The sequence below is a fragment of the Arachis duranensis genome, chromosome 8, assembly GCF_000817695.3.
Source record: "Arachis duranensis cultivar V14167 chromosome 8, aradu.V14167.gnm2.J7QH, whole genome shotgun sequence".
Classification (NCBI taxonomy): domain Eukaryota; kingdom Viridiplantae; phylum Streptophyta; class Magnoliopsida; order Fabales; family Fabaceae; genus Arachis; species Arachis duranensis.
This window is the reverse complement of record NC_029779.3, coordinates 26206561-26233833: the sequence shown is the minus strand read 5'-3', so window position 1 is coordinate 26233833 and position 27273 is coordinate 26206561. Positions and strand designations below refer to the sequence as shown.

At 34.6% G+C, this 27273-nt stretch overlaps 5 protein-coding genes across 5 annotated transcripts in view; 4 read left to right on the top strand and 1 right to left on the bottom strand.

The window, feature by feature from the left end:
• LOC107461640 (uncharacterized) overlaps positions 1 to 1407 on the top strand; it is a 14497-nt gene extending 13090 nt beyond the window's left edge. The window contains exons 10-12 of the mRNA XM_052252551.1: positions 552 to 734; positions 810 to 875; positions 930 to 1407. The gene's annotated coding sequence lies outside the window, so the exon portion shown is untranslated. The remainder of the gene's footprint in view (positions 1 to 551; positions 735 to 809; positions 876 to 929) is intronic.
• A 240-nt stretch (positions 1408 to 1647) lies between these two features.
• LOC107461641 (uncharacterized) lies at positions 1648 to 3952 on the top strand. The gene is made up of 3 exons (XM_021129158.2): positions 1648 to 2347; positions 2465 to 3337; positions 3444 to 3952. Exons 1-2 carry the CDS (start codon positions 2273 to 2275, stop codon positions 3044 to 3046), a joined length of 657 nt encoding a protein of 218 aa, XP_020984817.1. The 5' UTR covers positions 1648 to 2272; the 3' UTR covers positions 3047 to 3337; positions 3444 to 3952.
• Positions 3953 to 9137: 5185 nt separating this feature from the next.
• On the top strand, positions 9138 to 14772 carry LOC107461578 (uncharacterized). Its single transcript, XM_016080098.2, has 10 exons — positions 9138 to 9147; positions 9246 to 9408; positions 9464 to 9636; positions 9739 to 9816; positions 10258 to 10462; positions 10611 to 10679; positions 10805 to 11733; positions 11789 to 13021; positions 13122 to 13339; positions 13435 to 14772. Exons 1-10 carry the CDS (start codon positions 9138 to 9140, stop codon positions 14770 to 14772), a joined length of 4416 nt encoding a protein of 1471 aa, XP_015935584.2.
• Positions 14773 to 20168: 5396 nt separating this feature from the next.
• LOC107461655 (probable serine/threonine-protein kinase PBL7) lies at positions 20169 to 23059 on the top strand. Its single transcript, XM_016080200.3, has 5 exons — positions 20169 to 20346; positions 20601 to 20866; positions 20974 to 21163; positions 21254 to 21645; positions 22168 to 23059. Exons 1-5 carry the CDS (start codon positions 20292 to 20294, stop codon positions 22498 to 22500), a joined length of 1236 nt encoding a protein of 411 aa, XP_015935686.1. The 5' UTR covers positions 20169 to 20291; the 3' UTR covers positions 22501 to 23059.
• A 1942-nt stretch (positions 23060 to 25001) lies between these two features.
• Positions 25002 to 26752, bottom strand: LOC107461577 (uncharacterized). Its single transcript, XM_052253296.1, has 4 exons — positions 26704 to 26752; positions 25845 to 26443; positions 25226 to 25771; positions 25002 to 25106 (listed from the first exon to the last, which is right to left on the bottom strand). The coding sequence occupies exons 1-4, from the start codon at positions 26750 to 26752 to the stop codon at positions 25002 to 25004; spliced, it is 1299 nt and encodes a 432-aa protein (XP_052109256.1).
• Positions 26753 to 27273: the final 521 nt, after the last annotated feature.

Sequence of the window (27273 nt, the reverse complement as noted above, 5' to 3'; positions counted from 1 at the left end):
TGCCAGTTTGGGCGTTTAACTCCCATTTTGGTGCCAGTTCCGGCGTTTAACGCTGGAATTCCTGAGGGTGACTTTGAACGCCGGTTTGGGCCATCAAATCTTGGGCAAAGTATGGACTATCATATATTGCTGGAAAGCCCAGGATGTCTACTTTCCAACGCCGTTGAGAGCGCGCCAATTGGGCTTCTGTAGCTCCAAAAAATCCACTTCGAGTGCAGGGAGGTCAGAATCCAACAGCATCTACAGTCCTTTTTAGTCTCTGAATCAGATTTTTTGCTCAAGTCCCTCAATTTCAGCCAGAAAATACTTGAAATCACAGAAAAACACACAAACTCATAGTAAAGCCCAGAAAAGTGAATTTTAACTAAAAACTAATAAAAATATACTAAAAATCAACTAGATCATACCAAAAACATACTAAAAACAATGCCAAAAAGCGTACAAATTATCCGCTCATCAATGCATACAGAGTTATGTATATGTAAAGACATGCTATTCCTTTTACAAATATTGTTACACAATTCTTTAATTAACCTACAAACCAAAATCAGGGTGGAGTAAATGAGGAATACCCAATAGAGCTCAATTCCTTTAGGGGTAAGAAATTCCTTTTCAAGGTTTCTGTCAAGATGGAAGATCTAAATTCTTTCCAGCCTTGCAAGGTCATTGTGATGAAGATGACTGATGAGATATCGCTTATAACAAAATTTTTAGGAAAGCATGATATATACCAGGTGAATTATTTGATGACTTATTTGATTATGGTAAACCTTTGTGATATTCCTATTTATACGTCTGACTTGGTGCAGCAAAACCTTGCACTGGAACACTCAGAACTATTGACCCTGCAAACTGCTTCCACCGACACGCCAAAGGTAACTATCAAACGGTGAAAATCGTTAAGTTGAGCATTAAGTAGTGATATTTAGTTAAAAATGCAGGGCACGGGTTCTCCTTCTGTTGTGGCTTTGGTGGACAACTCTAATGATGCTTTCTCAATCCCCAAGAGAAACATTATTAGTGGTGGATGCTCTAAGCGACTCATTGATCTTTATCCAGACTCTGCTAATGGATCATCATCGAAGTGTAGAAAGCTCGAAGATGGCATTCCCGGAGTTGATAAAGTCTACCAAGATTAGTCTGGATAGATTCTCAAGCAAAATATATGGTGGACGAATGATCAAGCTCAAGTACCATAGTATATTTCCCAGTATCAATGTTGCATATAATCATGGTTTCGTGTTGTGTCCTTTAGTGAAGTGATGATGTTGGTTTTTTTTCCCTTTAGCTATGTCATCCAATAATGCATGGTCTAATGCTACCAAACCATGCGATTCATTGTGTGCATGTAATGCTTATTATGTATGTCGAGCAAAAGCAATATCTATGATATGCGCTTGCTTCTTATGTTTGGTTCCTTTTGTCCAATCGTAGTGTGTTTGTTTAATAATTGCATCCTACTATCTAAATTTAAATTAGTATCTAACTTAATACTTATGATAGATAATCTGGATAATGATTCACTGCCTAGAAGATGTGCCCAAGCATTTTTTAATCATTTTCAGATCCATCAATAAAGATGTTACTTTTTTTATCATTTTATAATATACATTCCTTATGCGGTTGTCTTTAGAATTGTATAGTTTATTCCTTTATACCAATTAGCGTAACAGTCAATATAGCATGTATATGAGACAAACTTTCTGCCTGTCAACAAATGAACTAGCACTCTAGAAGGGAGACCTAAGGACATGATATGAGCTCTTATATACCTATATATACACTTTTTCATTTTCAAATTTTTTATTTCTAAATCAACATAAAAGCTATCATTTATTGTTTACTAACATTACACATATTTACTTTTCTTACGACTGGCTTCAGGGCATGATGTGTGGCACCTCCTTTATTTGATTTATTTGGTTATTTGATCTATTTGAAATCATTACTTCCCTATATCCCTATTGAATATTTCTTACCTTACCCCATCAGAGCACAGCTGTCCTTTGTGCATGATCTCTCCTTCCTATAAGCGGTGCTTTATGTACATCTGTTCACACTATTCCAAGATAAAATATGTAAAGTGACTTCATGTACCTGTCTTCTTCTTTGGAAAGTTAATATATATTTACAACTATCCTATTCAAACATCAGACCTGCATTTTTTTTTTAGCATGGACAGACATTGCTGGTTACTTTGTAAGGGCCAGTAGAATAGTCATAAGCTATCACAACACTTCCATACATATTTCTACCTCCACTATTACAAACCATGGAGGAGAGTAGGCTCATTCCTGCGGACTTTGATGAGGATCGTATATTTTATCTTCATGTCGATCCCCAAGCTGTAAGTCTTATTTATTCACCCCTTGAGCCATAAATAGCTTCCAAAATATTCATATATATTTTCTCTTCGTTTTTTGAAAAACAAGATACTTATAATTATGTTAATCTATATTTTCAGGTTACACATGAGTTACCCTCCCTATTTTATAGGAAGTTTAGGGAACTTCTTCGAGATAGGATGATTGTAATAGACATGAATGACAATCAAATTGAGCTATCATTGAGCAGAGGGTTTTCTACTGGCTACATACTCCATGGATTTCATAGTTTGGTCACATGTTATGGACTCGGCCATGGTGGCTGGATGAAGTTACTGTACGTCGGGGAGGACATATTTGTTGTTATGAAGGTGAAGGACAGCTTCATGATGCAAAAAGATTTCTCATATCCAGCTTCTAATGTTTTGCACAGAAATAAGCCACCATCCAATCACCTTTCTGCCCAACAAATGCCACGAGTTTCGACTCCTTCAGATTTGGTTCATTCGAACAATGCAGATATGCTAGTTCTAGAAGTTAATTTGCAAAATAGCTTTGTACAACAAACTCTACATAATCCCATTGCCACAATACCTCCCCCTGCTTCTAACGGGAACACCTCCGAGGTGAGAACTGCCTATAAGAAAGATCTTCAGCTCACAGGCTTCCAGGGACAGGATGGTTTCCTTAGTACTTTTCCGCTGTCTAAGACTTTTCTTTAGAAAGACCTAGACCGCTCCGCTGCGAGCGCGTCACATACCATGCTTAACAAATGCAACAAATTTGGCCAGGATCTAGCCCAAGTTTCCCAACAGGCATTCCCATACTGCAATGGTACCATCAATCATGTTTGTTCCATTACTAAAGTACAAACTCACCTCCCCGAAAAAACCGAACCGAACCAATACACTACACCGTTAACCACTGGTGGCCCCGACTCAAACATTCAAGGACCTCATGTTTATCACTGCCTCAAGCTTCTGACTTCCAACCAAGTTAACAACAGTTCCATGGTAATCATCCTAAACTTTTTTACTTTCGTGCATTACTATACCTCATCCAACAATTCCTAACAAGTTGTTTAAATTTTTTCGATTTTCCGTGGTCCTCAATTGTAAGATCATTCCCCTTAGATTTGCTGAGAGTGCATTTCCTAGCAAACACAACCATGTCAAGGTGATTATGGACAATGGCTCTTGCTACCGCATGGGGTTGAGGTGGAGCAAAAAAAATAAAGCTGGGTTGTATTTTACACGTGGTTGGAAGCTATTTGCTAAATACAATGGGTTTAAATCTGGTACTGTTTTGCAGTTTTCCGTTTTTTCAAATGACGAGACGACGATGCATGTAAAGATCCTTAAGATGTGAAAAATGGTAACATTAGTTTGGGTTTCAGCCAGTGAGTAGTCATCTATTTTAGTTAGTTTTAATTTCGTCATTTATATTTAATTCCAGAGCCAATGTTATAGCCAAGCTATGATTTCAGTACTTTGTTTCATTAGAATGCAAGTTTTTTTTGGTTCATGTTCTTGGTTGTGCACACGTGTTTAATTCCATCTAATCTAATATCCAAGTCATGTTGAACTTTATTTACTTCATTGTTCCAACATAAATGTCGGCTTTTCCTTAAAGGCTAACTAATTCAACGTTGCTGATCTATGGAATGAATGTTTTGCTGCATAAATAACTACTTTGTATACAAAAATTTCCAATCCGGCTCAATCTGTGACAATTCACACTTATTATGGAACAAATATGCAAATGAGTCGACAGTGTTTCGCCCTATAAACAGTCTAAATTTTATATCTGCTTCCATATTCGAAGACTGCAACTTACCGTTGTTATGCTTATCATGTGGATGAGAAATAAAAAGAGGATCCTTTGTTTGATTCTCCTTATAATAATAACAGTGAATCATTACAATGGATCAACGGCTTAAGTTCTTTTAATTAAAAGCTGTGGTCACAATTGCATAAGGAATTATCAGATGCCCTTGCAAGGAGTGTTAGTTAATAACTTATAGCCCAAGAGGAAATCCATTCATATGCAGAGTAGTTAACCAATGATTCATATATATTAAAATACACTTCTCTACATACACCGTGTGGGTCCTCCCAATTACTATATGAGATCAAACCCATTGAAAAAATTTGAACCCAAAGTATAGTACATAATAGATAATCTGCTTAAAATAATTGTGCGGCAAAATGTTAATTAATAATGGCATTGTAGTCTATGAACCTAATCGTAACACAAGATTGATTAAGTGGCTTCGTGGGGCTCTATTCATTCCCATCATAGTTATTTTGATATAATGTATTTACTCAAACCATGAAACCAATGAGAGTTTGCAAGCCTTTACTCTATCATAATCCATTATTTTTTATTATAATTCAGAACCCGCCGCTTGATACCTCTTAGCAGGTTGTCAACCAGTTGTCATGATTTGTCTTCGACTACACCCATCACCTGCTCTAACATCAGCTTCGTAACCACAGTAACACACTTCATTTACAAAATCAATCCTTTATAAGATCATGTTCAGACGCAGCTTGAACACTCAACCGCTAAATTAGGATTGAGTCATTACTAAGGCCTTAGGGATGGTCATTCTGGCACAAATTCCAAGTTGACTTTTATAGAGTTGCCCATACTTCACAGTTTGAGTAGTGACAACTTATCAATAGAGTAGACTAATGATGATATCTAAAACTATCTATCCCTATTTTGGCCACATGTCCCTATAATAATTTTTTAAACAACCTAAATTCCCTTATTACTTATTACTTAATTACTTAATTAGCAGATAAAATAAGTAGGAATACCTTATCCAGATTACCTAATTTGAAATATCTCTCATCATCTGTAAATCACTTATAAAAAGTATAATAACTACATAAATAGCTAAGGATAACTAAATATATATTGCACTCAATACACCTTTTTCTCATTCCTGTTGCCATTCTATATTACGGTGGGGTCTCTCTATTAATTCATAGAGATGCTATTCAGTATGAAGCAAAGTATTTTCTACTCCTTCCATATACTACTTTAACTCTCCCAAAACACATGTATGAAAGTACCTCATTTACTTCTCTAGGTTCGATTCATTACTGAAGAAAGTTCTTTTTAGTTCCTACAGTAAGCAACGATCACAAAGCCTCTGACATTGATGAAGAATGTCGTGTCTTTTACCTCACAGTTGATCCTTTTGCGGTATGAAATGCATCTATTATTGTTGAAATTTTTTTTATGTAGTCAATGCATCTATTATTTTTTAAAACTTGCCTGAGACTTAGCTGCTGACACTAATGCGACACATCGTGCCATTCTTTTCAATTTTTTATTAATCAATCTTCATCTATCTTCATTTGCCGTAGAAAAGGCATTCTATCCCTAGCCTATTCTATACGAAATACAACCATTTCTTGGACGACAAGATGCGAGTTGTAGACACCAATCGGAATCAAATTACCCTTAGGATAGCTAAGGGATACAACACTGCCTATATTATGGAAGGCTTACACTTCTTAGTTCAACTTTATGGCCTCAAACAAGGGGGAACCATCAAGCTCCGCTACCTTTTCAGGGACATTTTTTATGTTATTAAGGTTAGGGATGATAAGATGGCAAGCCTCCCAATTCTGTACCACTATATGAAGGGTCGTTTAGATGACAATTTCTCACATAAGGGCAAACAGGTTATTCAAATTGACCCTTTATTTGATGAGATTGAGCGATTCCACTATGGATCGTACAAAGTGAACAAGAAGAAGAAGAAGAACTCTGCTAAAGTGACCAACAAGCAGACGAACAACAAGGACCGTTACGGTGAGCATGCAGTGCCTATTAAAGGAAAAACTTTCTTTAAAAGGACAAGCAATACTAAAGCTCATGATGTTGCTTTAGAGATTCCAAAATACAAGCTAATTTCAAAGAATTTACATATTGATCTGAATGTTATCCCACCCGTTGATGAAGAGGACGTCAGTATGCAAGAACCAAGTATGGGAAATAACAACCATCTCGATCACCACATTGACAAACCCACTGATCTGAGCAGAGCTCTCACTACCGTGCCTGCTAAATTTCATAAATTCATGCCATCTGATCCAGTTGGACAGTTAGTGGATTGCCATGGATGTCCTTTTGATTTTCCTGGCTTCAATGCTGGACCATTCGGCTTATACTTTCCGGACAAATTCATCATCAACGCACCTTATTATTCTTTTGTACGCGAGTTAACCAATCACGACATTCAGTGCTCTTACTTGGTAATTACATTCTACGCCGATTAAATATATAAAATCACTCAAGTTCTAGATGATTATATTATTTGACATAGCTATGCTAACATTTGGCTTTGTGTTTGTTCAGAATGTTCCTGCTAATTTTGCAACGCATGCCTTTCCATCTAGATTACGGCGGGTTTCAATACCACATGGGACTCCGCTGGAAGATGACACCTGTATTCATCGAAGTGGATCTTAATACAGGCTAGAGAGGTTTTGTAAGGAATAACTTATTAAGAATTGGCAGTGTTTTGAGATTCACTGCATGTCCCTTGAATGAATCTTTCATGTATGTTGAAATCTGGAAATGTTGATGCAGTATGTACCAAGTTTTGGTTAGTTATTACCCCTTTTGGTCTTATACCTATATCACCTATGATTTCCTTTTGGGTTGAGTCACTCTTTGAACCATTATTGGTAGATGTTCTCATATAGTTGGACCGGCACAATATCAACAATCAAGAATTAGATGAAATGAGAAATATGAGGTGGTTCATGTAGTTACTTTTCATGATCATGTTCTGGCTCCATGTGATGTAGTTATTATGTATCAAGTTTATGTGCCTTTCAATGTAAAGGAACAAGCAATATTTTTAGATTGAAAATGCTAATTGCATCAATCGTTTCTGTTTCTAATATTTGTTCTTTGTATTTACTTCTCTTGATGATGCATTACATCATCTATCGTGATACAAAAAAGACAAACACATGCATTGCATATGATGTATATAATATAAATTCAATAGATGACACTACATGTGCTAAGTGCACATTAACTCATAACAAGATCAGAGCATTTATCATTTACGATTCAAGCGAGCATTGATTTTTACATTATTTTTAAACAATAATAATAATAATAATAATAATAAGTAAATGTAAAGATTCTAATTTTAATAGACTATAAAATTCATTAAAACCTTTTAAATGTAATTTAAATAATCTGCTTATCAATTTATGATTTGTTAGAATTCAAATGTAATTTTGTATTTAACAAATTTTTGTACTTTTATTGTAGCGTTAAGAATTGTAATAAATTCAATAAATGACATTACATGTGTTAAGTGCACATTAACTCATAACAAGTTCCTACCATTTGTCATTTATAATTCACGCGAGTATTGCTTTTTAAATTTTTTTTAAATTATTATGAATAATAATAATAATAAGAATAATAATAATAATAACAATAATTATAATAAATAAAAAATAAAAAATACTCCAGCTTTAAGTGATAATAAGTATATGAAATAGAAAATTTAAACTATAGACATATTAAACTGGAAAGATTCTAATTTTAATAACCTATAAAATTAATTAAAAACATTTAAATGTCATTTCAAATTTTTTGATCAAGTACTTATCAATTTATGGTTTATTATAATCCAAATACTACAATTTTTTTTTCTTTCTTTGCTAGAATTCAATCCAAGAATGTAATTTTGTGTTCATCAAATTTTTGTTCTTTTTTTTAGCAATAAGAATTGTAATCATATTATAGGATTACATGATAGGTCAACATACTCATTTTTAATATGAGTCTGCCATGGGCATAAGCCCAATAACAAAGACCGTGACCCATAAAAAGGGATTAAAAACCATGCTACAATTAGAGATTTTTTGATAAATATAAGGAAATTGATAACATAGATATCTCAACATATGTCTACATATGAATATAAATATAAAGAAAAGCATATATGAGTCACGCTATACATAATAATGTACACACATATATATATCTTCAACATGTAGCATTGTAAGTGGATTTTCAAAATAGCATACAAATAGAAAAATAGAATATGATAAAATGATCAACCCATGCAAATTGACCTTCTGTTAAGTAACAGCATCAACTTTACATGATGCACTCTAGATTTCCACCTAGATTTCATACTCATTTATCTCCTTAATCTGTGCCATTCTTTATTTATTCCAAGCATGCTGCTTCACATGGACCTTGCTATTCTTCCACACATTTAATTTTACTTTGTTTGAAGCTATATGTACTAAACATTGTCGTCGTTCAAACCTTGAGTCTTTTATTCAAAGATTTACATATATTTGGTGCTGTAGTGTACGATGGATTATAATGAATATATACTGAGTCCCAAATTAGCCAGGTTAAGGAGGAGCTTAATATTGCACGACCAGAGAATACAAAGACAACAACATTCACTTGAACAAGATACAACGATGGGTTTGTATCTTGCTTCTCTATAGTTAGGCTAAATTGATTCCTTAACTATGTTCATTAAGGTTCTCATTTTTATTGTTTCCAACGTGTGATTTAAATGTTTTAGGTTCAAGCAGGACACCAATACTTCTCCTTAAGAGAAACTCAGCCGTGCTTATGCGCGAATCGTCTTCATCACGGCATTCGGACACGTCAATCGATCTATCCTCATTAACAAATTCGGTTGACCATCCTCAACTGCATGGGACTAGAAATGACGTTACTGCATCTATAGAAAAACACTGCCCCACCTTTTCCCACCCAAGGCGTACTCCTCTTGCAGACATGTCTAACGGTATTACGCACTTTCATAGCCTGTTTAATTGGTTCAACGAGCAAATTTGGTCCATCAAGTGTTCTATGAGAATAAAATTCTGACCATTAACTTTGCAGTTCACCAAAGTAGCCACCAAGCTTATGATTCCAGCGTTGGAACGATTCAGAAAATATATCCCGATCGCTCAAATGGTTGTATGGAAAATCTTCCCAAGAGCTATAATACCAACAATAGACCACCCATTGAAGTTGACATTGGGACTAATAACTGGATCCAATGGTGGGCACAATGACTCAATTTTCTTTATTATCCGAGGTATATGCATTACTTATAGGTTATCTGAAATTCGTTATGGCACTAATGAAACCTTTCTATTGCATTCCCGTTTCTATATTTGCATCAGCGCAAGTCAAAATGCAACCAACCATGTAAGGAGGCATGTATGTGAAAAATCTAATGCAAAGCATACCTACAAGCGCTCCACTGAACTCCATCATCATATTCACGGTTAGCCTTTTCGCAACATGCTCTTTCCTTAAGAATTTTCTACTGTAGGGATCATGTACCAAACAGCGGATGGATCATAATAATTAAGTATTAAACTTGCAGGGAATGTGCAAAATGTATCACTATCACAGGAGGCACACCTTCCTTATGGAGTCCCTGAGGCCTCAGCTATAATAGATTGTACCCAAAATACTAATTATTTAATGATGGAGGATCAAGGTAGGACCTCCAACTAATAAGTCCTTTAAATTGTATTTTACCCTTATATTTCGTCAACAAAAGGTTAGCATGGTGGCCACAAGATACCCTTACCAAGCTAAATGAATAAATAATTATAGATATTTTAGTTTCAAATTATAGATATTTTTTGTGGTTCCTATAATATAAATATATCAATGTTCAATAAAATGTATTTTCATATATTTTTGTCCCATTGAAAAATTTTTTCAACAGATCAAGACCATCAACACTTGGTGCACAATGTGGTAGCTTTTCACGAAGAAGGTTTGACGATATAGTTACTATTCATGCAGATATTATTAGCGTATAGTTCACTTATATTGAAACATGAAACTCAGATGTGGAATTCATCATCATGTGACATGCCATTTCAAATTTCAGATGCTTGGGATGCAGGTGATCCAGTGCACCGTTGTTTGTACTGCAATGCATCAATGTGGGAAGGCGAGAAACTATCAAAAAGTAGGAGAAATACTATACCAAAATTTGGACTATGTTGCATGGATGGTAAAGTAGAACTTCCAATACTAAAAATGGTACCACAAACACTACAGGACCTACATAGTATGAATAACGACAGAGCAAGGTACTTCCAAAAAAATATAAGAAAATTTAACTCGATGTTTTCATTTACATCAATGGCTGAAAAAGTCAATCATGCTATCAATAATGGGTTAGCACCGCCAACTTTTTCTTTGAGTGGTTAAAACTACCATTCCTTCTGACAATAATAGGCCAAGGTTTGCTCAACTGTATATACATGACACTGAGAATGAAGTGCAAAACCGGGTAACTTCCGTGAGGTAATTCCTGTTTATTGTTATAAATCTAGATCTAAAATAATTTATTATCCACACAACTTAAAATGCACTATAATTGTTTATCTTTGCGTCTAACACATTGTACAACATGTTTGTTCTAATTTCAGCTCTATGGAAGCATCAAATATTGTTGACTATCAGATTGTGACTGATCTTAAAGAGATGTTAGATGTGCACAATCCTCTTGCAAAGACCTTTCGGTTTGCCAGAGATAGATTTGCAGAGGGTTCAAACCCAAAAATCAAATTGAAGCTAATCAGAAAGCGGGATAAGGATGGAAGAGTATATAACTTACCAACTGTATCTGAGGTTGCAATTTTAGTTGTAGGGGACATTGACGACTCAATTCTTGAGAGGGATATTATAGTACAATTCATGTCAAACAAGTTGCAAAGGATTGATGTTCTACATCCGTTGTACTTGGCTCTTCAATATCCTTTATTATTCCCTTACGGAAAAGATGGTTTTAGGGTTGGCATCCAGACATCCGTTCGTTATGGACTTGATGCTAATAAGAAAAGGAAGACTATCAGCATGAGGGAACTTTTTTCATACCGAATACAAATGCGATGCAATGAATTACCAATACTTTTACAATCAAGGAGATTATTTCAGCAATTCTCAGTTGATGCATATACTATGATCGAGGCAGAACGACTTAGCTTTATTAGGCACAATCAACCAAAACTAAGGGTTGACAAGTATAATGCACTACATGATTCTTTGGTTCGGGGAGAGGCGAATGCTGTGTTAACTGGGCAGAGGATAATCCTTCCTAGCAGCTTCACTGGAGGACCTAGATACATGTTTAATAACTGTAAAGATGCCTTTGCAATTTGCAAGTATGCAGGTTACCCAAGTTACTTTATCACCATAACATGCAACCCTGAGTGGGATGAGATTAAGCGTCTTTTGAAAGATACCGGATTCAAAGCAGAAGATCGGCCTGACATAGTTTCAAGGATTTTTAATATCAAGCTGAGTCAATTGATTGCAGACTTCAAGGAAGGAAAGTTCTTTGGCAAAATATCTGGCTGTAAGTATAGATAATGTTATGTTTGATTACATGTCGCCTCATTTTTTTTAATTAGTCGCCTTATTTGCAGACGTGTGCACAGTTGAATTCCAGAAGCGTGGTTTACCGCACGCTCATATACTGTTGTTCATGAATCCTCTATTTAAACCAAAAACACCTGAGGATATAGACAAGCATATATCAGTAGAGATCCCTGACAAGCATAGCAGGCCTAAGCTATATGCAGCAGTTGAGAAGTTCATGGTCCATGGTCCATGTGGCAGGCATAACAATGCCAGCCCGTGCATGTCCAACGGTCGTTGCTCTAAGTTTTTTTCAAAACAATTTAGATCAAGGACTGTAATTGATGAGGCAGGATTTCCCAAGTATAGAAGAAGAGACAATGGCAGAACAATCATGAAGAAAAACATAGTTCCCGATAATTCATACATTGTCCCGTACAACCGATCGTTGTTGCTAAAGTACTGTTGCCACATCAACGTTGAGTATACATGTCAAACATCGGCAATAAAATATCTTTTTAAGTATGTTCACAAAGGAAATGATCGTGTCACTGCTTCTTTCTATCAGAGCAACGAAGAAGGGCAACTTGAAAAGGTTATTGATGATATCAGAAATTATTACAATTGTAGGTACATATCAGCCTGCGAAGCTGTTTGGAGAATATTTGGATACGACATACAACAAAAAGAACCTTCAGTCATTAGATTACCTTTTCACTTGCCAGACGAACATCCGGTGGTTTTTAGAGACTATGAAAACATAGTTGACGTCATTGACAGGGTTGATGGCAAGCCTACAAAGATGCTAGCATGGATGCTTGCAAATAGGTTGTTTCCATTTGGTCGTACTCTTACATATAGCCAGTTTCCAAATAAGTTCATCTGGAAGGAAGACATTTCTTTGTGGATGCCAAGGAAACAAGGATTCTCAATCGGCAGACTTACTCATGTTCCACGAGGAAGTGGTGAAGATTATTACTTAAGACTTTTGCTCAACATTCAAAAGGGTTGTGTAAGTTTTGTTGACATACGTACAGTTGCAGGCGTTGTGTACAGCACATTCAAGGAAGCATGTTACGCATTGGGCCTTCTGCAAGATGACAAAGAATTTGTTGATGCCATCTTAGAAGCAGGTAATTGGGCTTCTGCAAACTACATCCGTGACCTTTTTGTGGTGCTCTTATTGTCAAACAATATGGGTAGACCTGAAAATGTGTGGCAACAATGTTACGATGTTTTGTTTGAAGACATTCTTTATTTTCAGAGAAAATCCATGCAGTCTGTAGGTAAGTTGAATTGTTACATCTTTGTTCGTGGTGCTAATTTATATTAAATTCAAGTAATTTATGTCTAATTAATATGTGCGTCGTTGTGTATCCTTGATAGACCTGCAACTATCCGAAGATCAGATAATGAATCTGACACTTTCAAAGATAGAGGAAAAACTACAGGCTAACGGCAAATCACTCAGAGAGTTTGATGGGATGCTTTTTCCAAGCTTTGGCAGTATTGAAGGGTTAGATGATCGGTTAATCATGGATGAACTAAACTTTGACGTTGATGGTCTGCGCAATCAGTTGGATACGAACTTAACAAACATGAATGTAGATCAAAGGAAAGCATTCGATGTGATTATCAATGCAGTAAATGGAAATCAAGGTGTTTTTTTTTCGTCTATGGGTATGGTGGAACCGGTAAGACATTTCTCTACAACACTCTCTCAGCAGCTATAAGGAGCAAAGAGAAAATTGTTCTGAATGTGGCATCTAGCGGTATTGCTTCTTTGTTGCTTTCAAATGGACGCACTGCACATTCAAGGTTTAAGATACCCTTGGACTTGAACGAGGACTCGATTTGTTGCATTAAGCAAGGCACCTCATTGTCTAAGCTGGTTTGCAGAGCAAAACTTATTATATGGGATGAGGCACCAATGTTGAATAAGCTGTGCTATGAAGCTCTCGACAGATGCCTAAGGGACATTGTTAGGTTTGAGCCTAACTATAATTCAGAACTACCATTTGGAGGAAAGGTTGTAGTTTTAGGTGGTGACTTCAGGCAAATTCTACCTGTAATTCCAATGGGATCTCGCCAAGATATTGTCCAAGCTACCATAAGCTCATCTTACCTATGGGAACATTGTAATGTATTGAGGCTAACAATTAACATGCGTTTAACTGTTAGAGCAACTTATACGTCACTTAGTGATGTTTCTCAGTTTGCTTCATGGTTGCTAGACATACGTGATGGTATTGCTGGAGATTCCACTGATGGTGAGTCTATTGTGGTAATTCCCGATGAAATTATAATTCAAGATTTTGACCAATTGGTTGACTTTGTTTATCCCGACCTGTTGGTTAATATCAACAACACATCATTCTTCAAAGATCGTTCAATTTTGGCCCCAACGCTAGAAGTTGTCAACGATGTAAACTCATTTATAATGCAACGTGTGGATGCTGATGCGAAAACTTATTTAAGCTCAGATACTTTGTGTCTCAAAGAAGGAAACATGGAATCTGAATTGGATACGCTTACACCAGATGTCCTTAATGCAATTAATTGCTCTGGTTTTCCGCCCCATGAGTTGACTCTGAAAGTGGGTCTTCCGGTCATGCTACTACGTAACATTGACCAGTCAAACGGATTATGTAACGGAACAAGATTACAGGTAAGGAGATTAGGTAACCAAGTAATTGAATGCATTACGCTAACAGGAGGCAAAATAGGCCAAGTCGTCCTGATACCGCGTATGAATATGATTCCCAATAGCCAGGCTTTGCCATTTAGATTCCAATGGAGACAGTTTCCGATCATTATTTCATTCGCTATGACCATTAACAAATCTCAGGGACAGACTTTAAGCACAGTTGGATTGTATTTACCAAGACTGGTATTTACGCATGGTCAACTATACGTTGCATTATCAAGAGTAACGTCAAAGAGTGGCTTGCGAGTGCTAATTCAGAATACTGGATCATCGTCGACAAATTCGACAATGAATGTTGTGTATAGAGAAGTATTCCAAAATATTACATGATGATGTCAATGCAATATATACTCTCTTTAGCATTTTTCAAATGTATCAACCAGTGATGTATTCTAAGTATTTTGAGCTCAAATTAACAACGTTGTGTATATTTCTATATCATATGCAACATAATTTCATTTTTTGGTGGCATACCCGTGCATGGCACGGGAGAATTCACTAGTGGTTATTATTTGAGGGGGTTCATAGACTAGTATTAGTAGTATACCAGTGCTTCTGGCTGCTTGTGTTTTGTATTATCGGACAATTAAACCACGTAACGTAAACGTGCCTTCTAGAAGAAGCTCCCAGGTGTCTTGATTATACTAGACATACAAGGCTTTTACTTCGTGGAATTAAAAATATAATTGAAACTTTAAGGCGATGAAGGGATCTAGATAAATGGTAGGCAGTTATGGTTGTGAATTATTAAAGTGTGAACTTAAATGGATCCGTGAAGGTGTTACTCTTTCACGTCTCCTTCATTGCATGCGTGCATGCCTAGCAGTATAGTAGATAGAGTAGAGTTATTACCGTCATGTTGTTATCCCTCTTTATGACGTGGTCATTACTACTACTGTACATGTGGAATCACTTGCTTGTTCAAAGTTCAAACCACCCTTATATTATGGACTTTACTATTTTGTGTTTTTGCCTCAAAAGATTATTTATTTCTACATAAAATAGTGCATATCAGATACTATGGAATATTTTTGTCCATGATTATGCTTTCAAACCGTTAGGTAATTAATGGTGTCTAGTCATAAATATTTTTAAATTATATTTTATATTAATTAATTATTATTAATTAGTGATTATTTATATTTTATTTTTTAAAAAAATATAAAATTATTAATTACAATAATTAATTAAGAGTTATTTACTTATATTTTTTATGCTCTATGTTTCCATACTTAATTAGGAATTTAGGCTACTAATAATAGTGACAACAACCATGACAATTAGTATTTTTTATGCTTTGATATATACACAATCCTAAGTTCCTAACACACTAACAAAAAGCCATGTCGTATCCACTAATATAAATGGTTGCATGCCAACAAATTGCGATGGAACAACGTAGGAAACATCAATCGAAACACTAATTATTTTTAATTGGTTGTTGAATATTGTTCTCCTACAGATTAATTATTAGCTGGGATTGTGTTTCGGCCGTGAACATGCTGCGAACTCCTGGTTGCAACAATAATAATAAATAATAATTAATGATCTAGACACCGCAATTGAAACTAATTATTGGCGCTGCTGGTTGGAAGCAAGTAAGCAACATCCATCAACACCAAAAATATTTGATAATAAAAAATAATTAAAATTTATTTTATTTAATATTTATTAATTATTATAATAATTAATAAATATTAAATAAGATAAATTATTATTTTTTATCTTTTTAATATTATCGTATTTATACATTTTCTTTAGTTAGATCTACTTCAAGAAATAAAGCAGAGACGGAAAGACTGAAACTGAGAGACAGAAACTAAAAGATAGAGATCGAAAGAAATCTCAATATTCTGTTTGGTATAAAGTGGGAGGCAGAAATTGAAACAAGAATGAAATTTTAATTTAATTTGTACAAAGGGTAAAATTAGAATTAAATAATTGAAATAAAGGTATTTTAGGTATAAAATGTTGTTAAAGTTTCAGTCTCTATCTCTAAAAATTTTAGTCTCCTGTGTCCCCACTTTTTGGAGGTACTGAAATACTGAAATTTCGGAGATAGAGACATAAATTTTAGTATCAGTCTCTGAACTAACAAACATGATATTGAGTCTCAATTTTTCAATCTCTGTCTCAGTATTTTAAAACAAATGCTACTGTAGATATCTCTCAGTTTAATAGGTAGTCAAAAATTAATTTATGATAGATTTGAAGAGTTTTATTTAAAAATTTATTGTTAATTAATAAATTGTTATATATACATAAAATAAAATTTAAATTTTCGACACTTATTTAAAATTAAAAGAGAGTGAAATGACCATTCAACTAACCCAAATTGGATAGAGCTACTTGTAGTTGTTGTATGGGCACCAATTAGCTAGCTAGCTTGGTTGAAAGCAAGCAAGAAGCTAAGCTTGCATGGTGGGGGACCTACTTTAAAGACAGAGCGGCGAGCGCATCCATATTACTTGATTTCATGTACCAACCTGCCTCGCTACTCATCATCCTAATTTTAGTTCCTTACAGCTTAGTGGCAGATGTCATACATTAATTAATTAATTAATTAATTAATTAATAATACATTCTCCTACCTGCCACCAATCTGTATGCTTGTTTCCGCGTAATTGTTCTACTTTCTCCTTCCAAAGATACATGCATGTCACTTTTGGAGGCAAAATTCACATGTATTAAAAATTCATTAAAATCTTTAAAAATATTTTAAGTGTTTGATAATAGATTTATCTTATATTTTCTTGTCTTAAGGACTTATTATTTATTAGATGAAGAAAAAGTTAAAAGTTATTTAATTTGTTTTTCTTTTTTGCAAAAGAAGCTCTGTATGTCAAAACTCCGATTGATGCAATAAAGATTTTAAGAATGTTTAGTAAAAAAAAAAAAAACTAAAAATAGTCACAACTTTTTTATTTAACGTTTAATTCCAACAATAATGAATGAATATTAAATAAGATCAGTTCTAACGTTTTTTTTATCTTTCTAATATTATTTAAAGATTTTATCCTTTTTATAGAGTACAAACTTCTTATTCCATATTTAATTATAAATACTTATTTATCTTTTTTATCTTTTCATTTTTTTTAAGTATTTTTGTAGTGACCAATTGATGATGAGAAGGAAGACATACTTTTTCTCTATGTTCTAAGAACTTTTCTTAAGGTAAATATATTAGGAAAACAGAAGGAGAAAAAAAAAATGAAGAGCGTGAATTGTTGGAATCCATGAATAATGCGAGTAGGAGGATCGGAGCTCCAACATGAACATAAATATAATTTAGTGTTAAGTTGAATAGTATATGATGAATCGTATCCAATATGACATAATAGTTCCACTTTGGGACCCTATAGAATTAGGTCATCAAATACTCCACACCGTTCATGGTGGTGCACATGCACATATTATTATTCTTTTTACCTACTAACCCTCCTTCTCAATATTGTACGGCTCTACCTTTCAAATGATAGTGGAGAATCTGCTCATTCAGCAAGAAAATGAGCAATGTTGCTCCCACCCAACAAATTAACTACTAAGCAATAAAAATTAAAAAAAAAAAGAAAAAAAGAAGGAAAAGTCTAGGAGACCAATAGTTTTGTTGAATTTTAGTCAGCATGTAACCAGCAAAGGAAGGTGAGCCATTGGATAAAATTTCACACTAATCTCACACCATCAAATCATCATTGATGGCTAGTTGATGGCTAACAATCACAAAAATTGCTGACCTCTAGCATTGCTAAAAAAAAAAGCAGCATGCACTAGTAGTGTCAGTATATATATCATTTAACTTAAAATTAAAACAATATTATTTTCTTAAAGTAATAATGAATAAATAAACCAACTAGGTTGAAGAGTAGGTGCAGATAAAACTATCCATACTCATTACTCAGGAATATTTCTTCTTATATATAGTGGATAGGCATGTGCCATGTCAATGACGTGTTTATAATCTTTACATTAACGTCCAAATATTCAATTGATGTGTCTTTTTCGAAAAGAAAACTTTTATGCTCTCTTCAAAGCGATGACATCATTTACCTTTTTCTTTTTTTTTCCTTTGGATTTGTTTGCTAAACTTAACATGTAATATCAATCAATCTAATCTTATTAAGACATATACTTTAAGTTTTAGTTTAGTGACATGCGCGTATATGTATGAGTATGGTTGTAATTAACTAATTATCACCTTAAATGCCTTCTATCATTAAATCATATTCTGATATCAAACAAGATGGTCGCCACATTATTCATCCAACCACCTACTATATTCCTAATATGTCTTTTTTCTGTGGAAAAAAATAAACACCACTACATTATATTATTAAATTCTTTACCTTATATTAGTGTGTTGTAATAAATAGACACTAACATATATAGTAATAATATATCATTTTAATGATTAAATTTGTATAAATGAATATAAGATTGGTCTAAATGATAGACACTTACTTTTTTTTTTTATGAACCAGATCTCTTTTCATCTCCAGCCATTATATATAATAGAACAAAAATAATGTGATATTATATTATATTATTGTAGGTTTCTGTTAATATACAATTATGGGTATTACTATCTGAATAATTATCTGCAAAAAAAAAAAAGAAAAGGAACCTGTATATAATAACTTTTGAATAGTAACACTACAATAAAATAGAGCATTTGTAATAAAAATTTTGTTTCAAATTTTAAACAGGAGCAGTAATATATATATCCAGCATAGTAGTAACCATAGCTGGGATCAAATTAAAGTTATCTTAAAAATGAAATTATTAGCCGTAACGTGTAGATAACCATTAGTTGGAATGCACAGTGATAAAAGAACAAAACCATAAGTGCAATACGCGTAGGTTTGCTCTTCACACTTCATAGTTCATACCTCATAACTCAGGTGGATTATTTTTCCTTTCACAAGTTGACCGGATTATTCTTTGTCTAACAAATTTCAATATGTTGTAATAATATTTTTATATAAAATACACATCGAAATAAATAGAACAATACATACTGACTGAATTCTGGGATATATATAATATTTTTATATTTTATACAAATATATAATTGTTCACTATATTATATACAATATACTGTTAAAGGAAGCTTTGCTTTCCAGCACCTAAAAAGAAACAAAAAAAAAATGTTTGACTATCACAATTCACATTCATTGTTGCCAATTTTATTTCGTTACATAATATATCATAATATCATGGCTTTTAAATAAAAGCAAATTACAGTTCTTTTGCATATTTCTAAATTATAAAAATTATTAAATAATAATTTTATAAAATTTAATTATTAATTTTATATAAAAATAACGACATACAAGACTCGTAGTAAAAGACTAGTTTAATTCATTCACATTGAGGTGTAAAAGATATGAAATCCCATGATGAAAAGGACCTCTCTCCTTCCACGTGGCTTCCTCTAATTGGCTCCACACAACATATCTTTTGCAATTCACGTACACCGCGTATAAACCCAGAAATATATATTGAAATTAAACCCCAGCTAAAAAAAACACCACATCTCTCTCTCTCTCTCTCTCTCTCTCTTACACACACAGCCTGTGACACTTTTTTCCGGAGTCATCTAAACTCTCGATTCTGTTTGTGTTTGTGCTTGTGTTTGGGGTCTCTCATAGCAATAATAGCCCCAAACACAGCAACAATAATAAAAATAATGCCTTTGAGGGTAAATATTTTTACTATTTCATTGTTTCTAATCAAATCACATGCATTTTGCTAAAATAAAATATACTTTCAGGTTTCATATGATCCTGTTCAATCTCACCTCCCATTTGTGTCCTAATTCATAAAGTCATGTTTTTGTTCCTCTCTCAGACATGTTTCCAGGAAAATTTTTCCAATTTTGTGGCAGTGGCATATCCGAAGACGATGGTACTTGTGAATTTGATTGTGTTGTCTTTGTTTGTGTCTGGAAATTATGTAGGATGGTGAATTTTGAACATGGATGCGTTAGATATTTCTAAAGGCTTAAACTTTTTCATATTCCTTTTCTTTTTGTCTGTTTCTTCTTTTGTTTGCATGGATGGAAATGGAATGGTCCAATCCATAATCCGAATAGGGGCTTTGTCCTTTTGTGTCTTTTTGTGTCCCTTATTATGTTTTGCTTTGGTTTGATTGTTGTGCAGAGAGGAATAAGGGCAGAGTTGGTTTGAATGTGAAAGCGAATGTTAAAAGAGAAGGCAATTCCAATGATGATGAAAATCAACTTTCTTTGGACGTGAAGAAGTTGAATTTGAGAGATAACAATGGAAACCCCAGCAACGTCAACAAAGCGATGACCTTTACTTTTGATGAGCTTGCAGCTGCAACAGGGAATTTCAGGCCTGATTGTTTTCTTGGTGAAGGAGGTTTTGGCAAGGTTTACAAGGGCCACTTGGAGAGCATAAACCAGGTTTGTCAAGAAACAAACAAGTACCTCAAATAAATTAATGTTGATGCATCATTCTAATTCAGCTATTGTCATGTGTTGAGGTTGAGGTTTGTTTGTTATGGATGTAGGTTGTAGCTATAAAGCAACTTGACCCTCATGGCCTTCAAGGAATTAGGGAATTTGTTATAGAAGTTTTGACTTTGAGTTTGGTAGATCATCCTAATCTTGTCAAGTCGATTGGGTTTTGCGCCGAGGGAGATCAGAGGCTATTGGTTTATGAGTACATGCCATTGGGATCTTTGGAGCACCATTTACATGGTACATACTCACATCCTAATAACTTTGATTCATTTGGAGTAGAATAATGTGATGCTTGTCTTAATATTTTTGTGTTGCTTGCTCCCTTAGATCTTCCACCGGGAAAAAGACCGATAAGTTGGAATACAAGGATGAAAATCGCGGCCGGTGCAGCGAAGGGGTTGGAGTATTTGCATGATAAAATGAAGCCTCCTGTCATTTACCGTGATCTGAAATGCTCTAACATTTTGCTAGATGAGAAATATCATGCCAAATTGTCTGATTTCGGCTTAGCGAAAGTAGGCCCAAGTGGTGATAAGTCTCATGTTTCGACGAGGGTTATGGGCACATATGGTTATTGTGCTCCAGATTATGCAATGACGGGTCAGTTGACATTCAAGTCTGATATTTACAGCTTTGGTGTTGTTCTTTTGGAGCTCATCACAGGAAGGAAAGTCATCGACCATAGAAGACCTGAAAAGGAAGAAAATCTAGTTGCATGGGTATGTCAATGCTCTTTTACCTATTAACCTTTACTATTTTAAGCTGCATCTGTTTGTTGATTTTATATCCCATCTTTTATAGTGATTGTCCTTGTTAAAAATTTGTCTAGCTGAGTTTCATGCCAGAATTCCCTTCAACAAACACAAAGGAAACTCCAATTAGAAACTAATGAAAAATCTTATATCTCATTAATGCTCAAAATTGTAATGTTGTTTCACAAAGTTGGTTCAGATGTTATGCTCATAGTCTTGATTAACTCAAGCTTTCAGTCTCATTATGCATGTTTAATATTGAGTGGTAAATAGCACTTGATATAATCCCCAACATTTTCTTTTGAGCTCCTTTGTCAGCATTGATCTTTATGTGTTGTTTCAATCAGTGAATTGATGATAATGAAGAGAAAAAATTCTAATTTGAAAAGTTGCTGGTTTATTGCCAAATTAATGAGTTAACTAAGTTGTCAAAAAACATTTTTTTCCATCCTAAAACATTACCTTACAAGCCATATATTTGTTCTGCAGGCAAGGCCTTTATTCAAAGACCGGAAAAGATTCGCAGAGATGGTTGATCCATTGCTTGAAGGTAAATATCCAGTGAGAGGCCTGTACCAAGCTCTTGCCATTGCCGCGATGTGTCTACAAGAACAGCCTAATATGCGGCCTAACACGGCCGATGTGGTTACAGCTCTAGACTTCCTTGCTTCGCAGAAATACGATCCTCACACTTATTCAGTCTCAAAAAGTCCATCTCCAAATCAGAAAATGGATGACCAATGGTGTGTCGCAAGCACCGGTTCTGAGACAGAAAGGAGTGATGACCCCGAATGTTCTGTTAGAAATGGTTCTGAGATATGAAGTTCTGGAGGTTAGCAAAATGGAGCTCATTTTTCTGAACACAAAACCATGCTGTGACGTGCCTGGTTATCAATTTTGTTTTATAGGAAAGATAACGGGTGGTGCATCTTCAAAACTCTCAAGCCTTTGTTTCTTCCTTTTAGTCCCTCCTCCTTCACCATCTCGGTGTAAATGTGAGCTCTGTTTCTCTTAATGCAAATGCAAATGGTTGCTTTATCCTCTGCAACAATAAGTGACTTTATGATCTTCATCTTTGTTAAACATCTGCTACCACCTTCAGACTCCAGTGCATGTGTTTGCAGTTTGAACAGAATGTTTTCTGTGTTCTTCCAAACTCAAATTTCCATGCCGATGTTCTGCTCCAGAGTGCCAAGATGGAAACTAAATTCACTATTCAAGTGGAAAACTGAATATGAATAATTGAATATGTTATATGAATAATGAGTTCCCATCTTTTTATAGTGCATATTTATTTCCAATCTATAAAGTAATATATTATGTTAAAGATCAATGTATATAATATGATCACCAAAACAAAGGAAAGTTTATTTCAGTTATTGCATACGAGTTGGTTTCTTTTGTTAGAAAAATAATAATCCTTGAATTTATGACTCTGTCTGTACAACGTGATTTTACCATAAATAATTTGACAAATTAACGTTTATTTAAGGGGGTAATGCTAGGTAGATAAAAAAAAAACGGTCAGAACTTGTCTTATTTAGTATTCATTAATTGTCGCAACAATTAATGAATGCTAAATAAGGCAAGTTATGGCTGATTTTGGCTGATTTTCTTTGGTTACCAAACATTTTTTATTTTAGGAGTGTGAAAAGTCTTCAAACATTAGTTACATTTCCATAACTACGTGAAATAAAATTCAAAGGAGAAACTTGAATAGCAAAGTAACTCTTTGATCCCTTTATAACACAACTCTCACTCTTGTTACAATTCACAACCAAAACAAAAGGTTTGTTTTTCTTTTTGCTCTTCATTCTTATTCTTTTTGTCTTTTTGAGATTCCACCTTCTCCAACCACCATTTGTTCATTTTTCCTGTTCAATTCTTCTGTTTTTTTTTTCAATGGCCAATGCAGATGCTAAACGAATAACCACCACCGTCAGAGACACACATATGTTACTACCGAAAAGGAGCCGAGTCAAGATTAGAATATTCAAGAGCATAGTGGCGGCGCTGCTCTGGCCGCCACAAAGAGCGAAAAGACTGTGGAGAACGCAGCTACTACTACGATTTTTTTGCTCCTGATCGTCCTCTTAGTTCCATACTCACAACCCCGCTGGTTCTGAGTGGCTACCCTTCCGACAAGTAACACCAGAAATTAACGACAACCAAGATGACTGATGATTTTCAAGATACTTCTGTTCTTGTTTTTTTTTCTTTCTTTTTGGTATAAAATAGTGCTGTTTGTATATTATTACTTTTTTCTGTTTTAATTAATTAACATATATATGTATATACATCTATGATTGTGACTTGTAGCTGTTGATTATGTATATAAGATTTTACAATTGATTTTGCTTGTACACTTATTACTCTTTCTTTGTGATTAAAATATGTTGTTATCACCTTTGTTAGTTACATTGCTCTGAATTTCGAGAACGACAATGTTAGAAATTTTATAATGATTGATTGTTCTTTCGAGGCTTGAACACGTGAAATAAAATTCAAAATACGACGAGTATGGCTGGAAGTGAGTCAAGCTAAGTTTAAGTTTAAATCCAGCTCATGAAAATTGAATTTGATTCACACTTTGACTCATTAATAATTGAGTATATTTTTGTAAAGTTTAAGCTCATGTTTAAGCTCATCTAGTAAGTTCAAATATCATGAACATAATTTATAATTTTATATAAATAAAAAAAACTTATATCTCTATCAGTTATAATTTATATCCTTTGTCATAATTATATATAAAAATAATATATGTCTATGTGTGTGTAAAATACAAGATATGATGAGTTTAAATTGAGGTCGAGCTGGTTTATGAGTTGAGTTAACTTGCTTCCATCCCTAAAAACGAATAATATCTGAAATTGCTAAAGATTTGATACAATTTGGTGGCAACAAAAAATAACTACTTTTATATATATATAAAAAATGAACTATGGATTGATGGCAAGTGAAAACTGTAATATTCAGTGTCCTCCGATCACTTTGATGAAGAAAACTCTAATATTCACTTGAAGACAAACTACATTACATTTCAAGACAAACTACACAACTGATGATATCCTTGGATAGTTTACATAGACGAAAAAGATGAAAAGAACAAAAAAGAAGCATCTCAAATTTCTCTCCTGTGTGGCTTTTCTGGTGCAAAAACTACTAGAGGCTGGAAATTGTTAATATCATTGGAAGCTCAATTTCCACCTTTAGGAGGACTCATTTAATTTATTCATCATTCCTTGTGTGTCTTGAAACATATTTAGGATCAAAAATGGTAAAAACATATGATTGGAACAATATATGTACGCTGTCACATTCTACTGCATCTCAATAACTTCACCTTCCCGGCAATTTGCCACCCATATGTACAGAGTTGAGGGCTTACGCGATGGTAGAACTTTACAACAATCTCTCCTTGGTGACTGCAAATCATAACAAGTATGTGTGGTTTATCAACAAAAATAATAAAAATGAAATCCATTTCAAAGATTTATGCATGTGAATGAACACATAAGATGTCTCCAAAAAAAAGTATGAATACCTTTTTCCATCTTAGAGGATCAGGAGATTTTGTAACTACAATGGAAGTGATTATTTCTGGAGAAGGCATTCTCCATCGGCAGTAAGGAGGTTTAGCAGCGGTATCAAGATTATAAACACCAATAACTCGTTTCCTTGATGAATCAAAGTAAGTTCTAGACATATAGTAAACAAATGGCTTTTGACATGGATGTTTGAACACAGGCCTTGTGTTGAATGCATATGCAGTGTAGTCAGCTCTCTTATACCAATTTAGAAAGGTTCTTGAAGGCATTTCAAGCTCTCTAGGTGGCAACATTCCCCTTATTATCTGAACCACATAGCCCCAAGAAACTGAGATTGACCAATATCTGGTCTTGTCATAGCAGATTGATTGTTGCATTATGCTGGCTGAATCCTCACGCACAGATTCCATTAGGTGTCTCATTGCTTCTGCTCTGCTCATCCTTGGGAATATTGGTTCCACCACATCAAGGTGGTGAATTGAAATTAGTGGCGCCACTGGGTGAGCCCCTAATAGACCTAATAGGTTTCCATACACATCATACTGCACAACCAACACATCATAATCATGATTAAATATAATCAATTAGTTATTAGATAATCAAACTTTTACAAACCTGGTGGAAGCCAAATTCCTTAGTGAGAGGGACACCAAGCTCAGCCATGCAAGCATGAATCCGATCATCGCTTCCATACAAAGCAGGGTAGCGTTGAATGCAACGATCTTGAATCTTAGCGAGCTCCACCGCCAAAGGGTAGCTTATAGCAAAGCCACCACCGCCATAAGCCATGGCATATGAGAAATGCATGTTCTGAATATGGCTCTCGGAAGTGCTGCCAACGTAATAGAAGTGTCGATGATCATACTTCTGAAGCATCCTAACAACGTTGTCAACTATGAAAACCGTGTCATCGTCACCCATCACGAACCACCTCACGTCCTTCATCCCAAGCTTCAGTGTCTCCGTAACCACCCTGGATATCCTCAACGCAGATCTCTGTCCCTGGTTGTTCGTGTACTTGAAATTCGACGTGTCCGAGGATATTCTAATCTCCGGTAATCCTTCGTTTTTTGTTGTTGTTACTTTCTGATCCAACCAAACAACGCCTCTGGTTTCTTTTGGTCTCCACCATACCTTGATGTATTCTTTTCTTTGTTCCCACAAGTTTGATGATGCGGCAATCCCGAAAACAATGTGCTTCAATTCTGTTTCGGTTGTTTGTGCCGTTTGTTCCGGGGTTAACCGAACCACCACAGGATAGTTATTTTCCACTTCTTCTTCTGACGATATAATCGTTTCTTTTTCGTCTTCTTCGTCTTCCGTTTTATCGTCGTTCGAAGTTTTTTGTTGTGTTGTTGTTTCTTTATTCTCATTGTCTATGCTTGCTACTTCTTCTTCGGTTGATGTGGTCATAGATGTGTTGTTGTCTGTACTAATTTGGAGAATTTGTTGTGTTGCAGTGTCGTCAAGTCTGGTGGTGGTGGCGGTGGTGGTGGTGATGGGAGGGCAATCCTGTTGGTCATTGTTGTTAAAGAGGAGAAGGTTGGAAGAATATAGAATGTAGAGTAAGATGGTAGTTAAGATCAACCAAGGAGTGATGCTGCTTTTTGATCCATTATTACGTTGATTGGAATAAGGGTGCATTTGATTTGTTTTATTAATTATTACTTTATTTTCAAGGTTTGATTTACCTTTCTTTGAGATTGTTTCTTGCTTACAAAGATGATTAATGTGTGGAAAAAAACTTGAAAGTTCAGAATAGTTCGGATCACACAAAAATGAAAATTAGGAAATTGTTTTAATATTTTTATTTTTCTTTAATTTATCTTTTTTTTTTTATGTTTTGTTGCTTGTGATTCTCATGAGTGAAGTTTGTTATGGCTAAAAGGCGAAGTTGAATGCGGTTATAATGGGAAGTTAGGTTGAAATTTTGCACCATAGTGATGAGTGACCATATTCCAATTTTCTTTATTTGGATTATTTTGACCTTATTCGTTTAATTGTTTGGAAGACTAATTTCAAACTTTAAACTTTTCATTTTAAT

What these genes read in the sequence shown, in the direction of transcription:
- LOC107461641 (XM_021129158.2), top strand. Translation starts at nt 2,273, where the DNA reads ATGGAGGAGAGTAGGCTCATTCCTGCGGACTTTGATGAGGATCGTATA. An exon ending in TTCATGTCGATCCCCAAGCT is followed by an intron (nt 2,348 to 2,464) that starts GTAAGTCTTATT and finishes CTATATTTTCAG; the next exon opens with GTTACACATGAGTTACCCTC.
- LOC107461578 (XM_016080098.2), top strand. An exon ending in AACCGGGTAACTTCCGTGAG is followed by an intron (nt 10,680 to 10,804) that starts GTAATTCCTGTT and finishes TTCTAATTTCAG; the next exon opens with CTCTATGGAAGCATCAAATA. An exon ending in AAAATCCATGCAGTCTGTAG is followed by an intron (nt 13,022 to 13,121) that starts GTAAGTTGAATT and finishes TATCCTTGATAG; the next exon opens with ACCTGCAACTATCCGAAGAT.
- LOC107461655 (XM_016080200.3), top strand. Translation starts at nt 20,292, where the DNA reads ATGTTTCCAGGAAAATTTTTCCAATTTTGTGGCAGTGGCATATCCGAA. An exon ending in ACTTGGAGAGCATAAACCAG is followed by an intron (nt 20,867 to 20,973) that starts GTTTGTCAAGAA and finishes TTATGGATGTAG; the next exon opens with GTTGTAGCTATAAAGCAACT. An exon ending in TTTGGAGCACCATTTACATG is followed by an intron (nt 21,164 to 21,253) that starts GTACATACTCAC and finishes TTGCTCCCTTAG; the next exon opens with ATCTTCCACCGGGAAAAAGA.
- LOC107461577 (XM_052253296.1), bottom strand. Translation starts at nt 26,752, where the DNA reads ATGACCAACAGGATTGCCCTCCCATCACCACCACCACCGCCACCACCA. An exon ending in AGGAATTTGGCTTCCACCAG is followed by an intron (nt 25,772 to 25,844) that starts GTTTGTAAAAGT and finishes TTGGTTGTGCAG; the next exon opens with TATGATGTGTATGGAAACCT. An exon ending in ATCCTCTAAGATGGAAAAAG is followed by an intron (nt 25,107 to 25,225) that starts GTATTCATACTT and finishes TATGATTTGCAG; the next exon opens with TCACCAAGGAGAGATTGTTG.